Source organism: Cotesia glomerata, linkage group LG3, assembly GCF_020080835.1.
Source record: "Cotesia glomerata isolate CgM1 linkage group LG3, MPM_Cglom_v2.3, whole genome shotgun sequence".
NCBI classification, from domain to species: domain Eukaryota; kingdom Metazoa; phylum Arthropoda; class Insecta; order Hymenoptera; family Braconidae; genus Cotesia; species Cotesia glomerata.
In genome coordinates this window covers 26,127,406-26,142,775 of record NC_058160.1, presented here as the reverse complement: position 1 = coordinate 26,142,775, position 15,370 = coordinate 26,127,406, and the positions used below count along the sequence as shown (strand labels likewise).

The 15,370-nt window shown below is 29.3% G+C and overlaps 2 protein-coding genes across 6 annotated transcripts in view; both read left to right on the top strand.

Annotated features, from left to right (window-relative positions):
* Window positions 1-1,838: 1,838 nt before the first annotated feature.
* Window positions 1,839-15,370, top strand: part of LOC123260347 (calcium-dependent protein kinase 4-like) — a 73,743-nt gene continuing 60,211 nt past the window's right edge. For 2 of the 5 annotated variants that reach the window (XM_044721380.1, XM_044721378.1), the window contains exon 1: window positions 8,752-8,976. In XM_044721380.1, coding sequence (XP_044577315.1) covers window positions 8,767-8,976 — 210 coding nt within the window. In that variant the 5' untranslated portion in view covers window positions 8,752-8,766. Of the gene's footprint in view, window positions 2,030-4,270; window positions 4,888-8,751; window positions 8,977-15,370 lie in introns of those variants that run through there. The other 3 variants (XM_044721383.1, XM_044721382.1, XM_044721384.1) reach the window with 3 other exon arrangements.
* On the top strand, window positions 12,918-14,267 carry LOC123260348. Its single transcript, XM_044721385.1, has 2 exons — window positions 12,918-13,357; window positions 13,751-14,267. The coding sequence occupies exons 1-2, from the start codon at window positions 13,117-13,119 to the stop codon at window positions 14,179-14,181; spliced, it is 672 nt and encodes a 223-aa protein (XP_044577320.1). The 5' UTR covers window positions 12,918-13,116; the 3' UTR covers window positions 14,182-14,267.

The following is a 15,370-nucleotide window of genomic DNA, read 5'->3' as shown; positions in this document are numbered from 1 at the left end:
TTAAAAATATCTATAGTTAATATAAAAATTTTTTCTATGTCAATATAAAGAAAATATCAATGTTAGCATGAGAAAGCAACCCAATTTTAACAAGTAAAATTTTAATGGCGATATAGTAAAAATACCTATACTATTGTAGGAAAAATTTCTATGCTACGTAGGAAAAACGCAGACTTAACTAAAAAAATAGATAAAGTGACCAATATTTTAACTAACCTTCCGTTACTCGTGCTTTCTCTAGTGTCTCACTCGTACTCACACCAACTCTATTAGGTTAAGTAGTGTTGGGCGGCGAATTCCCGTATAGCGCGAGTAACGAAGGGCTAAAGGTTGAATTTAAATCAGCATATATCAATAAAGCGATGATGTACAATTGATTTTGATTAAAGTAACACGGTACTTCCCTTAATAATATCGGCTTTCTGGAAAATATAAAATTCGATTTCTTAGGCGGAATAATTCCAGAAATGTGAGAAATTGATTGGCAATTTCAAACAAGGCATACCAAACAAGGTCACCGAAGCATGTAAGTTAGAGAAATTTTAAAGCTGGGATCGCCTGGAAGTCATAGAGGGGACGGAACGAAAGAATCAGAAAAAGTCTTAGACTTCTCTGGGAAGTAGATCATTAATTCATTATCATTATTTTTAATGGACGTAAAATAGTCTAGATTTAGAAATAAAAATTTAGAAATTGAAGGAATTTCAAAAGCACTCTAAAAAAGCCTCTAGATTTAGGATAAAAAAAAATTTCGGAATTCTTAGCAAATTATTGTAGGATCGGTTCTCCCAGTCTCTTATAATTTGAAGAAGATAAAACAATTGTGAAGCGTAGAAAGATAATAGAACCTCTCTGAATTCAAAATGAAAAAAATATAAATACTCTGATAATAAGTTAACTTGAGTCAAGAGAAAAAATTTTGAACCAAGAAAATAATTCTGAAGATTTTTAATTAAGCTGAAAAATTCTCGAGTCAAGAAATTTTTTTTTTATTTAATTTTACTTGAATCAAAATTTTTTCTACATAAAAAATATATTACTTTTTCATTTCTATATTCATTTTTCACCTTTAAGCTCTTCTCAACACGATGAATACGTTTAGTCTAAGTTTTAAACGTTAAACCTGCATTTCATATTTTGGCCCGGCTGTCCGACAAAAATCATTTGTTGTTGTAAAAACATTCGGAATTAAAAGTAAAATTAATAATAGTTATTTTGTTGTTTAAAAAATAATCATGACTTTTACGCAGAGAATATTGTGCTCGGAAATCCGGATATAAATTCCTGATAAATCGAAATTGACAACGTGCTCAACGATGGATTACTATTTGATTTATACAACAACTTGTTGCCGAAGCTTTTTAAAAGCTTCTACATTCAATTAATAATGCCCTTTTACTAAAACAAAAAACTCTTATCATTTTTGTTTTTAAAAATAAACAATCCTCCCATTAAACCCTTCCATGAATATACATTTTCAGATTTTATATTTCAAATTAACTATTAATTATAATTTAGTGACTCCGAATTCAAACAACCTGAGCCATGATTCGGCGGAGTAAAATATAATTTTTCTAAAGACTTTTTCCCTTCATAAATAACTCAAAAATTATTTTCTTCTCTTACTCCTTTCAAAAGTTTTTTGACACGCAAGAGTAAGTAACTTTATAAAAAATTTTCTTTGTATAAAAAAAAGTTTTATCATTCAATTTAGAGCTTCAAAGAAATATTAAAATTTTTCCCTTTCAAATAATCACTCTACAATACAATAGATACTTGGAATCTTTCGCGCCCGCGTCCTCGAGCTTGCACGATTCGCAGTAACACAGCATCCTCACAGGAGATTCAGTCGCCGTTTAGACCGCGACAACGCTGGGCATCGAACCGGCTGCTCGCCTCCTCCGTTAATTTTCGTATCGCGATTTTTCAGCACTCATTTTAACAATAAATCCCTAACATACTCCGTAATTAAATAAAATTAAATAATTAAAAATTTATTTAATCCAAAATTCGATTTATTTCTCCCAAGGTATTTTAAATAAAATTGTTTTAGTTTAAAACGCGGCTGTTTAACGACGTCATTTGTCGCCAATTTTTAATATTTAGATGACAAATTTTTTTTTTAAGTGTTTTTCGCATATTTCCTAAATTAAAGTCTATTGTCTCGGTTGTCGGTCGTCTACAATAGGCTCAATTTTGTGAAATTATATATTACAATACTCGGGGGAAGTTTTAGTAAATTTAACCGCCGATAAACAGCCGACGTGTGGTCCTGGTGTGGTCCTTGAAAACTTTTGAAACTTTCAGCGCTTCGATAACCTAGATATGTTTTTATTTCACCCACATAATTTCTCTATTTTCAGTTATGTATTTCTCTTTATAACTTTTCCTATTGTCATATAAAAAAACCTCAATGTTAATTTGCACACTTTACGCTAATAAATTATGAATCTTATCTGCAAAAAAAATTAAAAAAAAAGTTTGTACTTTGAACAATTATCATTTTTTCGATCTAAATTTTTATTCCAAAAGTTTTATAAGTATAATTGCTAAACGTGTAAAGTGTAATCTGAAATTTAATTCCTTAAAAATCATTATCACTATGTTTTTAGTTAAAAAAAGTCACATTGACTTTGAAGTTGCTATAATTAACCCACATCTGACAAGTTTTATTCTAAAAGTTTAGAACATCCTCTGCAATTTTAAAACTCTATTTTTAATTGCAAACTAAATCTTCTATGTATTCTATAGAGTAAAGTAAATCGATTGTTTGCTTTCATTTTCACCTCACATTCTTCATAATTCTTTTATTTTAATAAAATTCCATCGGAAAAATCCATTAAAATATTTGCGGTATATATAAATTCAATTTAATATTTAAAACAAAAAATTTTTGCTGAAATAAAACTGAACCTATTAGTAAAACTAAATACAAGTGAAAAAAGTTCATTCATAATAACCATCCAGCAGCTTAACAAATAACTGATTCAGTGGTTTTGTTTTCAATGAGTCTTTAGCTCGAAATTACAAATTACAAATTGTACCTTGTAATCCGGGAAGAAAAAAAGGAATCAGATTTTATCAGAGAACAGAAAAATCTCATCTCCGGTTGGTTTATTTCAGAAGACACGCATCGTTCGTTTTTATCAGTTTTTCATCTATCCCATGCGAATGCAAATTAAAGCTTCTTCATTATCCAAGTATTTTGTTGTTAAGCTATTGTTGACTGTTCTTTTGAATTTCCTCAACCATCACCGAGGGCAACTTGTTTTAATTTAACCGTCCGCAAATACAAGCTCTTCAAGCTTCTGATAACAGAGCGAATCTTTTGTCTCGTGATGGTGAAACAATGCAAAAGTGGATGATCAACTGCTAATAGTTATATCCATTATTTTTTCCGCTTACTCTTATCTCCTCCAAAATGGATTTTCATCGTGTAATAAATAATAAGTGACTTCCCACGTGGGAAAACCATCGTCTGGTGGTCTAAATAAACACGCAAGCGACTTTTTATTCATTTCATTGATCCGCGAAAATTCGGGATACCACAAATTCTTCAATACAAGTCATTGTTTTATCATTTTTTAAAGTCTTTTTTTTTTCTTCTACCATCTACGGAATCTTGTTCTTATTAACTTATCTTTTTAGAGTAACAGCACTTTCTTCTTAATCACATTTATTCTTCTAATGTCGACGTAAAGTGGTGCATCTTAACTTGGGCGTCTTTTTCACTCTATTTTTATTTTATCATCCCACCTCAAAAATTACTTTCTTATTTTATTCATTATTGTTTTTTTTTTATTTATTTAAATAAAAACTAATAAATTAACAGAATTTCACTGAAAGATACTGTTTATTTATTATTTTAATTTTGTCAATACATTAAAAAATTTTAACCTATTAATACTTGTTATTAAATAATTTGTTGTTAACTTGTCATTAAATAATTTTTTACATTAAAATTTGTTTGAAATTCTTTTCTTTAAGAATTTTTTTTATCTCAAACATTTTCCTCACAATTTTGTCAAAGAATTTATTTGATTACACAAAATTTTTCTCATGACTTTTTACTTGAATTCCGGCTAGAAGTTGAAGATACAAATAAACTGTTAAGAAGCTTAATGATAGAAAATTCAAAATCACATAAAAAATTATTTTTATTATTTTATCGTATCTTAATAATTTTATTTACTATTTTACAAATTATTTTATCACGAAAAATTGTGTTTAAATTTTTCACACCAAAGACCAATTACCTTTTACTGTGTAGGCAAAAAAACCAACGCAGCTGCTTGTACTAATTTGTAAAACCCAATTACCAACTATGTTACTGTAAAGCGCGATTATCATTAAAGACAAAAAAGAAACAAGTAAATCTATTTACCTGGTCAATAAAAAAAAAAAAAATAGTGGAATAGAATAGGAAGCGAAAAAATTAGCAAAAAAGTGTAGGAACTATTTTTATTCGGCAAATGCAATTATAACGTGAGTCACGTGCGTGATTATAAACGAGGAAGATATAGAGGAACGGAATCATCAGAAACGTCATCAAGTTGCTCGGAAGTGCGATCTGGTAAAATAGTTAGTTTTACGGCTGGGGTTATTTCAACTCCGGTTTCAAGCTCGTATTCGGGTTCATCTAATTCTTCATTACCGGGGCTTGAGGACATTACTGAAGAAAGAAATAAAGAAGAGCTAGAAGAAGTGGGACGTCAATTTGACCGCGATTGCCGGGGTTTGTGGACAAAGACCGAGGACGAGATCGGACCCGGATGCTCGCAAGAACAAGACGTCGGAAGCGCTGCCACGTTGGAAGGGAAAATCTTGACGGTCCTCAACAAGTTTCTGACAACATCCCCTTTGGTTAATAAGGTTAAGCTACTTATGGTGAGTCAAGCAAATTCACTCGGCTATTTTGTTATTTACTTTTATTTCTGTTCTACCTTACTTATACTATACAACAAACCCTTTTTCTACTGACGGTAAGCTATTGCTGAAGGATTTGAGACTTTTCTGATAATCAACAATTTATTTTTTATCACGAAATTCTATTTTGTTGTTTATCTTTTATTTTTGTTAGTTAATTAAAAACTTTTGTTTGTCGGTGGAATTTCTTTATACTGCTACCCACGCGCGGAATATATCTGTTTTATAGAAACGGTTTGTGAAAATCATATGTGTGCTATATACTCAACTTACATTACATAATACGAAAAAAGCGAAAGAGAAAGAGAAAGAGAGTGGAGTGAAAATATGCGATGAAGGAAACTAGAACGCAAAAACTTTTCAGTTAGCACTTTTAACCATACGCTTGTATATATTCATAATGCTTAAGAACTTCTTGGAAAGTAGAGACCTAGTTTTAATATGAAAATCAATTGTTGAATGAGGCATTTTTGTTTTAATAAATATCATCAAAAATTACTTTTTAAAATTTTAGAATTTTTATTTTAATAAAAAATATATTTTTTATTAAATTGTTTAAAAGTGAAAACTTTTTTATTTTTGGTTATAAAAAATTAAAGAATTAAATTTTGAGAGTTTAATAATAAATTGCGTATTTTTTTAACGAATGAATTCATCCATTTCAATTTTCCAAATTTTTGAGGTTTTATAAATTTTTAATTTTTGAATTTTTATGAATTAAAATTTAAATAAATTCTAACTTTCAAAAGTTATCGTAAAAAACTGAAAAATTCATAATTATTGAAACTTGTTGAAAATATACAAGTGAAATGTATTTATAAATATACAAAAGTTTTCCGCGGTTTTGTATTTCGAATCATACCTCAGTCGATAAAATTATGATTGTTATTCTGTAAAGTGATCTGCATGTTGTATCTACTATAGATAGTAGATATGCGATGGTTTTGTGTCAATTTAGAAGTCAAATAACAACAAGACGATTTTCGAATGCGGGGTATTGTAGAGAGAAATTGATGAAAAAAGATATCTCAAGGGTATTAATTTATTCATTGCAAAAAAAATCAAGTTTTATCGATGATTGAAGAAAAATTCGGACAGTTTTCGAATACTAATGATGTATTATCAGCTTTTGAATTGATAAATGGTTAATTTTTTTCATTTGTTGTTCATACGAGTGACATTTTCGGGGTAGTAATTTTGTTAGCGCAATCATAATTGTATTTATTCACGATTTATGAAAGTAGACTAATTTATATTGCTCGATAAACATCAATTATGACGTTAACAGCACTAATTGTCTGTTATTTTTTTTGTTCTTATGTATGCATAATTTATTTAAATAATTTAACGTTTACATACTGCATGTCAGTTTTAATTTTAACATGACATTCTGCAATGCATAATCAGTTTTAATTGTCATTTTTGTACCTCCATTCGCCCGCTTGAACTTTTCTCTTGGGATATACGTCGAACTAATTACAATTCCACGATAGAAAGGCTTTAAAAAAATAAAACATTTAAAAAAGTGGAGAACACTGTTGGCGTTTGATTTACAAATAGATTGACAGGCAAAATTAGAATTGCGTGAAATACGTTCGTGAGAAATCGTTCAATTGTCGATAAATAAACCATGAAAATGAATAGAGAGTATATGCTATATCTTTAAAAAATAAATTGCCCATAAATTCTCAGCAAATTTTATTGTAATTTAAATTCTTTTTATCCTGATTTACATAAAACGTTTTTAATTCTTCGAAAAAGTCTTCATCAATTTTACGTTTTATGTTTTCCAACAGTCTCTAATCTGACTAGCAGTTAAATCTCCAAGAATTTAGTCCTTTGGATCAATTGGTAATAATGATAAAAGCTTGTCAATTAATTTTAAAATATAATATAGGGGAATAATTTTACACTGAAATTTTTACAGCAGACTTTCTTGAATTTTGCTGAATTGCATTTATAATTGTCTAGATTGATCTTATAACAATATGGATAGCTGTTACATCTCCTTCACATGGTCACATTGAATAAAGGATTATGTAATATTTTTCTCAGTTACGTATTTTTTACAAAAATAATTATTTACTGAACTGCCTTAGCCAAAGCTAAGAACAATAAAAATTATTCATCACAGTATACATCCGGTTTTAAAAAAAATAAATTTTGAAGAAAACTTTTTTATTGCGACGCAATTCGCATGAGAGAATACTTTTTGATCTTGAAAGTAATTTCTGATGTACTTTATTATTTGATCAAACTTTCTTAAGTATTCCCTTATATTATACCCTATAGCGAAAATAGGATGACTGTTTGATAGATCATCAGTAATAATGCACTTCGAACTCCTCTCAGGAATTCAACAATACTTATAGTATTATATTGAATAAGTATTCCTACAGTAGTAGAAATATCTTGTATTCTCGACGTAAAAGGGTTGTGAATACTAAGTAGGATTATTATTATATTTTCAAAAGTAAATATGGTAATACATATTAGAATTTCCATTTCTTTGATGGATTTTTAAAAGGGATTTCATAAATTTTCAAAACTGATTTTCGTTATCAAGATTCTTATTCAGTTATTCAAAAATTTTCAATGAATCTCTATTTATTAACTGAAAAAAATTAAACTTGATTCAAGAGAAAATTTCTTAAACCAAAAAAATGATTTTGAATCAAGAAAAAAATTTAATGATTCAAAAATTTTTCTCTTGAATAGTTCATTTTTTTCAGTGTTTAAATTCTAATTCTAAATTTTCCTTTGCTATTTTTAATAACTTTTTGAATAACAATCGTCGTACATTTACAGCAGATCGGTATAACAAATAAAAAAATCGTATTTCAGATATTGTTAATCACCTATTGGTATAAACTAGGAAAGTAAAGGCCGAGTGGTATTTTATACCATTACGGAAGACAAAGAATAAAGCGAAATGTGTGTATATATGCCGATAAATAGTCGTTGAGGACGAATCAGAAACAGAGTTATCGATACGTGACCATGGTCTGCAGAGTTGGTTTTGTTCTCACTCACTTTGTCATCTCTTTGTAAGCCGAGTGTGTGATTGTTTTGAGACTTGCCAATTGGATTAAACTTCTACCGATACACAATATGCGATAATAAAAAATCACACTAAATTTAGAAACCTGAACAAAGTGACAAAAAAAATAAGTTACATTTGTTACTGTCCCTTTATAACGTTCTATTGTCAACATATCTATAAATCCGTGATCAAAAAGTGCGATTACAAAGTGACTAACTGGCACCTTTGATGCGAAATAAAGCTTTTTTTGGCGTTTCTTGTAGCATTTTTTTATATGATCATCAGGAATTCTATTCAGTTCGCAATTTCAAAGCACGTATCATACCAGATAAATGCTGATACAAAAGCGTTAAAGCTTCGAGTGTAGCTTAGTGTAGCTGACCAGACTGCTTTGCTCCGTATAAAATACACGGAAGATACGTACATGCTCATATCAGTGAGCACCGAGGAGAAAAAAAATAAATGAGAATCATTTGTATGCATACGAATGGTCTTGAACCGCTCGGATTGGATGACACTAAAGCTTATAAACGCTGTCATATGTTAAGAGGCGGAGATTTACCTTTTGCCAGGAGCTGAAATGCTTCGATAAAAATTTTCAAGTACATCATTACTCAATTATATTGCTGAAAGTATACCGTGCAGTAGTTACGTCTTTACTGCTCTTGTAGTTCTGAAGAAATAAAATGATAAAATGTTTTTTTGAAGAAAAACATTCGGGTGTTTGTTTTAATTTTTTGTGTTAAAATTTTAATAGTTTCCTAAAACAGAAAAATAATATTATTTCTCAGTTAATTATGCAATTTTTGACTTCATTTATGAATATAAAAAATAAGGATAATATTAACCGGAAAAATAAAAAGACTAGTGTGTTTCGAAAAGTTGTAAGGGTTGTTACGGAATTAATCAACGAAGCAAATATTTGGTTGAATCGACTGGTAGGTTTCTGGTTAAGATGTGGTCTCTTACAAGCAGATGGCCTCATTGCAGAACTTAATAGTTTTCAGGTATGAATAGAATATACTGCTATATACAGATATAAAATAAATGTATAGGGATAGAAAGAGAAATTTCGATTTTAGTAGTAAGTTAAAGTAGTAGAATTTTATTTTAAAGATTCATTCATAGATTATAATCAGTGTCATTCTTTTAAAATATTACATGAGATTTTTGTAGCCTTTGGGCTCTCGACATACACGTACATGAATAAAAATAAAAGTACGTCGTTATCTCTTGGAGCAATGAACGTTGCTTGCTTTCTGCTCTAGTGGCTTTATGGAGTTTTTATGAGAATATTGAAATTATCTTTATTCTTATGTACTTTTTAGGTTTAGGATATCTGCTTATGTATATATAAAGAGAACATTCTCATTATTTTTTATTGAGCTCTATTATACCATTTTTTATTTCGGATCTTAAACTGTACACAAAATCAGGTAATAGGAATATTATTTTATTATTAATTTTTTATTTTCATTCATTGTTACCATATAAAAAAAAATTTTATTCTATAATGTGATTGAATTATATTAATATAAATAACAAAATATTTTTTTTTGTGATTCGGGATTTCATAATGAATATTTTAACAATAACAATCAAAGCCCATTGTAAAAATTTCCCGCTATTATTCTTTTTATTAGACGTAAGCTAATTATTAATAACTGAAAGAGGAGTTTTTTATGAAAAATAAATTCCATTGATAAAAAAAAAATTTTAACGTTAGGGATACTATTACGCGATTTTTTACTATCTACGTTAATACTGAACTTTATTACTAAAGACACTAAGGATTTAAGTACTTGGTTAAACATTACTGATAAGTTGTTAGAGTTTTCATGCATAAATTCACAAATAGGCCGTATTTTTTCATAAAAGAAAATTCGTAAATTTTTATAATAATTCATCAAGTCTGAATTTTAATTTTTCCGAAAAATTATGACAATATTAACTTATAAAATAACTATTTTTATCAAAATTTGTGATAATTAATTAAAAGAGCTATTCAAAATTTAAAATTCTGTTGAAGTAAATCATAATTCAACAGATTGATCTCAAGTTTAATTGAATTTCAAGGTGAATCCTTTTATAACTTAGTAAGATTCTTTACAACTGATTGATTTCTTAAAGTTCTGAAAAGTTTGAAGAACTAATTTGACTAATTTATTGAAGCGTATAATATAAATTTATTCAAAAATTATCGGTAAATTTTGCTGTTATAATTACAATCAGTTTCAATAAATTCAGGTTACAATAAAATTTTGTGATCAAGCTATTTCTTCATGGGGATAAAACAAAATAAAAATTTAGTATCTGTTAAATGAGAGCAGTATTTCAGTGTTAAGATCAGAAGCGAACAAGCATAAATGGAAGAACATATGAAACCTGAGGCCTGATTTACGTTTGCTTAGCAGGATAAGGAATTTTCCGGTTTTCGCTAAGGTGTAAATAAGCTGAAATCGTGAGCAAAATTCGCCGCGCCCGAGGGGTCCCCATGAGAACGCCTAGTGAATTCATGAAGTTTTATCAACTGAACCGGCATCTTGAGACTACGGTGACCCGAAAGCGAGAAGATTTCATTATATTACCTATATGACACAGGCTAAGGTCAAAAGTGAGACAGTTGTCTGATCTAATGAAGACTTAAGTAATCAAAAATAAATTAAATTACAAAATCAATCAGGTGAAATCATTAGATCTTACCCACTGGTCTGGGATGAAATATTCGTAAAGTATGGAAATCATTCTATTATTAATATCTCGGATCCATATCTATTACGGCGTAGGAAGCGTAACTATAAATTTCTACTTGGGTATTATTAAAGTGGTTTGATATCGATTGTAATTTGAAATCGTACAATAGAATTAAAAACAGCTTTTTCCGATCATTGAAATAGTCAGTTATAATAACAACTTTGTTGAAAATATGGAATTTTTTTGACGACCAAAGAAAAGATAGAACTTTAAGTTTTTCATAATTTATTTATTACTGTTTCAACAATATGTAAAAAAAATTTGGAGTAAAAAATCTTCAATAGTACGTAAGATGTTCAAAATAACTTAAATATTATATTTTTAAAACATTTTTAACTTCCCGCTAAGAAAATTGAAAGTTTTCAAAAATCGGGAAGTTATTGGTTTTACTCCGTTTTTCAAAAATCGAGGTTTCAACAGATCTCGACGTTTTGAAGCCCTAAGAAGCTTTCCTGACTATTTTTACGATGATGTCCGTATGTCTGTATGTATGTGTGGGGGGGGGGTGTATTTATGTAAACCTCTTATAACTTCTGAACGGCTTGACCGATTTGATCGCAGTTGGTGTCACTCGAAAAGTCTTCGCCAAACTTAGATTTCCTGTAAGTTGGAACCGATTCGAACCAGTAGATTTCGATAAATTGCAAAAAAAGTGAAAAAAAAGTTGTTTTTTTTTTTTTCATTTTTTTAAAATATCTCCGAATTGGCTGAACCGAACAACCTCAAAAACTAATCAGCTCTTAACTTTGAAAACCTGCATCGATCGCCACCAAAAGCGTCAGAATCGGTTGATGCGTTCGTGAGATATCGTTGTCGAAAAAAATCGAAAAAAGTGTTTTTTTGTAATAACTCTGAAATTTACAGCAGTTATAACTCCAAAAATTACAGCAGTTTGAAAATTTAAAAAATCGTGTTTCATCGAACTTTGATAAGACTTTTGGGCTCGAAGAGCTCAAAAACGTCATAAGTGCAATTTTAAGCGCCTAGGTATGGAATTACCGGGAAGTTGCAGGGATGGCCTTCAGGGTCAACCGTTTTCCCAATTTTTTTTTTTTTATTTATTTTAATTTTAGCAGTTTTCACAGTCAATTGTGTGCGACAAGGATAGTTTGAGTGCGCCAAAAATAATTTGCGTGTGACAAACTTGTCGCACTCAAATAACAGTTTCATTTATGAAGGCAATATTCAGATCTCAGCCAATAAGTAAACAAATAAATGCTCAGGTTATTTAAGATCTTCAATTTATTTGATGTCTAAATTATTGCGGAATTTGATATAATTTAGACATCAAATAAATTGAAGATCTTAAATAACCTGAGCATTTATTTATTTAGTTTCATTTATGAAAAAACTCGTGCGTAATTTTAAAATGGGCAAACAGCTCTTTTTCAACCGCAACAACGAGCGCCAAGACACTACTTTTCCTGCATGAATAATACAGAAAATTATTTTCTAGTGTTTTTTTAGTTTTTTAAACTTTTATTTATTATTTTTCAGCTTATATGAATTTTTTTGACGACTATATTTTCACATCTGACAATTTAAAGATGAATTTGAGACAGTTTTGAAAGTATATTTCTGTTCACAACTCAAATTTTTTTCTTCAGGTCACTTTTTATCAAAATTTTCCGATCTTATTGATGCATAGATGGCCAGAAAACAAAATGAAAATAATTTATACAATCGTCATATACGAGTTATAAAATGAAATTATTATGAAAATGCGATTGAATGATTCAAAATTAATAGTATGAAAAAATTTAATTTATTTATTGGATGTCTTAAAATTATCTAAAAATTGTTTTATATTGTGTCACATTTAAAATCTTAAGCTTAAAAAATTTTTAAAAACAATTTTTCTTACACAAGACGCTATAATATTATCAAATATATTCGAACAAGTATCTTCAAGCGTGAACCTTTTCGTATAGTGATCAATACTGACAATTGCTACACCACTCGCAATTTTAAGTGGCCGCAATTTTCTTTCGCACGTTCCCCTTCTTTACACAGCAAATTATAGCTTCACACTCTGGAGTAATAGCTGATAAATTATTTAAAGAAAAAACTATTGCATGTTAAATATAAGAAAATTGAATCAAGAACGAAATAGAAGGATGTAATTTTATTCTATACTTTTAATTGAAAATAATATCACATCATTTCTGTAATGTTTTAAGAAATAACAAAATATTATCGCGAGTGAAAAAAAAAAAGAATATGGAGAAATCCCCGATAGTAACACACCGTGCAACCCTCGACTACGCGCTATATCTTGCGAAGTACATTGAAAGAAATTAACTTACAAAAATAAGCTATTGATTCTAAGAATTATTTTATATTTCAGACTTCTCGGGTTGTTCGAAATCAACGAAGAGTCGCTTAGTAAGTACATGGTGATTACTTTAGTCCGAATATTCAATTGGGCTGTAGTAATGCTAACTATTGTGGCGACTGCTGTCGATTTCTTCATAAATATTGACAACTTTCAAGAAGTGTCTTATAATTTGAATTACATGTTTCCATTATTGATGGTGGAATTCAAATCAGTGGTGATTTATCTTCAACAAAATAAATTTCGACGACTTATCGATGATATTTATGAGCCGATTTCATTGTTAAAGTATTCTTCAGGTTAACATAATTTTTTTAAGGAGATTTTATAAATTTTATTTTATTGTTATCTTTGCTTAGAAATTTAGAACCATATATGCTTCATATCGGATCATATGTAATTCATACCCAACTACCAATTGTTTCTAGATTTAGGAGTTCTTACTATCATCAGAACTGCAATAGTGTTTCAAAACATCAACTGCTCAATATTTGTCATCACATTAACCGGCGCGCTAGGCCTAGGCGTCCTTCCAATAAAATTATTCCTACGCACCCGTGAATTCCCAATCCGGGGATCATACCCATTCGACGTAACCCAGAGGCCAATTTTCGAAATAATTTTGAGCAGTCAGTGCTACGCATTATTAATCGGCTGCATGTGGGTCCTCGTTTTTGACACATCAATTCTAGGATTTATCCGATGGATCAACGTGCAATTGATTATCCTCCAAGCGAATTTTCGTCATTGCGATGATATCACCACATCCCGCGCCAGTCTTTCAGTATCTCAGCAAAACTACAACATCATCCAGGCCTACCGATTCTTAAAAGTCCCCGAGGAGCAAGAGAAAATCCGGTCCTTTGTGCCTTTTACTCTCGAAGAAGCTAACGTTGCAGCCGATTCATTTCTTCTGAGATTCCAAACTTGTGTCATTCATCATCGACGGCTCATCAACAATCTCAACGACTGCAATAGCTCTTTCAGCTTTGTATTGTTTGGACAGATACTTACAAGTTGTATCCTTATCTGCGTTGGACTTTTTACACTTGCTATGGTGAGTATTTCTTCAACCTTCTTTACAGATAACTCCATATTTTCTATCGAATATATTCTTCTTTAGTCGATACACAAAAATAAAGTCAACTTCACAGACGTTGTTATGTTGGGATGTGGATTGATCCAATTATTTTACTGGTGCATCTACGGCAATCAACTGATGATTGAGGCAATTATTCCTAATTGTGATTGTCAATTGTACCTAACAAAAATTTATTTTATATTTCTTCAGAACGACAAATTATGGATCAGTATTTACGAATGTGGCTGGGAAAACAATTTATTTAGAAATAAGTTTCTTATACTGAACGGTTTAACACAAGGGTTGACTCCTATGAAAATGACCGCTGGGGACTTTTTTGTCTTTTCTATGCAAACATACTTATCGGTAAGAGTTGTTTTATTAATTTTTTTATTGATTCACAACTTCCTATTTTTTAAAATTATTAATTTAAGAGCGAGAAGTCAAAAATGTCTTTCGGTATTGTTATTTATACTTGAATTATTAACAACAACATATTTATCTTTTAAGGTTATAAAAACTTCATATTCCTACTTCGCAATTCTCTTCAACACTATGTCTGATGACGTATGAGTTTACAATATTAATTCTCCACCTTCTACCTAGATAGCGTAAGTAATAATTTCTGTACCACTGATCGTACTAACTTTGTTATTTCTTTATTTATTAATAACAATTTTCTATAAATGTAAACAATTTTATTGCGTTAATAAAAAATCCAGAAATTCATTAATAATAGTAATTAATATTGTCAATTTTTATTATATAAATACATATAAATATCAACATTAATAGCCTAGTGTATAACATCTATAATTAATTAATTAATAATAAATAACATTATATAATGTAGTGATATATATAATAGAAAATAATTATTTTTTTAAGAAATAATTGGTCCCATTTAATTATAAAATAAAATAAAATAAATTTAAATGATCCATTTAAATGCAGCCGATTATTTTCCAGTGCTTAATGATTTCCAAATCTAAAAAAAAAAAATAAAATCAAATTGATATTAATAATTTTATTTTTCGTGAAGAAATATTAATTGATGATTATTATTATTGACGATTAATAATAAGCGTAAAAAATATTTATTAAAAATAACCTGTTAATTAGTCGATTACATGATGAGTTAGTAATTAATCGTAGATATGCTAGGCTACTCAAGCGTAAGCTGATAAATTAATTTAAAAAATCTGGAAAACGGTTGACCCTAAAGGCCATC

What these genes read in the sequence shown, in the direction of transcription:
- LOC123260348 (XM_044721385.1), top strand. Translation starts at nt 13,117, where the DNA reads ATGGTGATTACTTTAGTCCGAATATTCAATTGGGCTGTAGTAATGCTA. An exon ending in ATTGTTAAAGTATTCTTCAG is followed by an intron (nt 13,358 to 13,750) that starts GTTAACATAATT and finishes CATCAATTCTAG; the next exon opens with GATTTATCCGATGGATCAAC.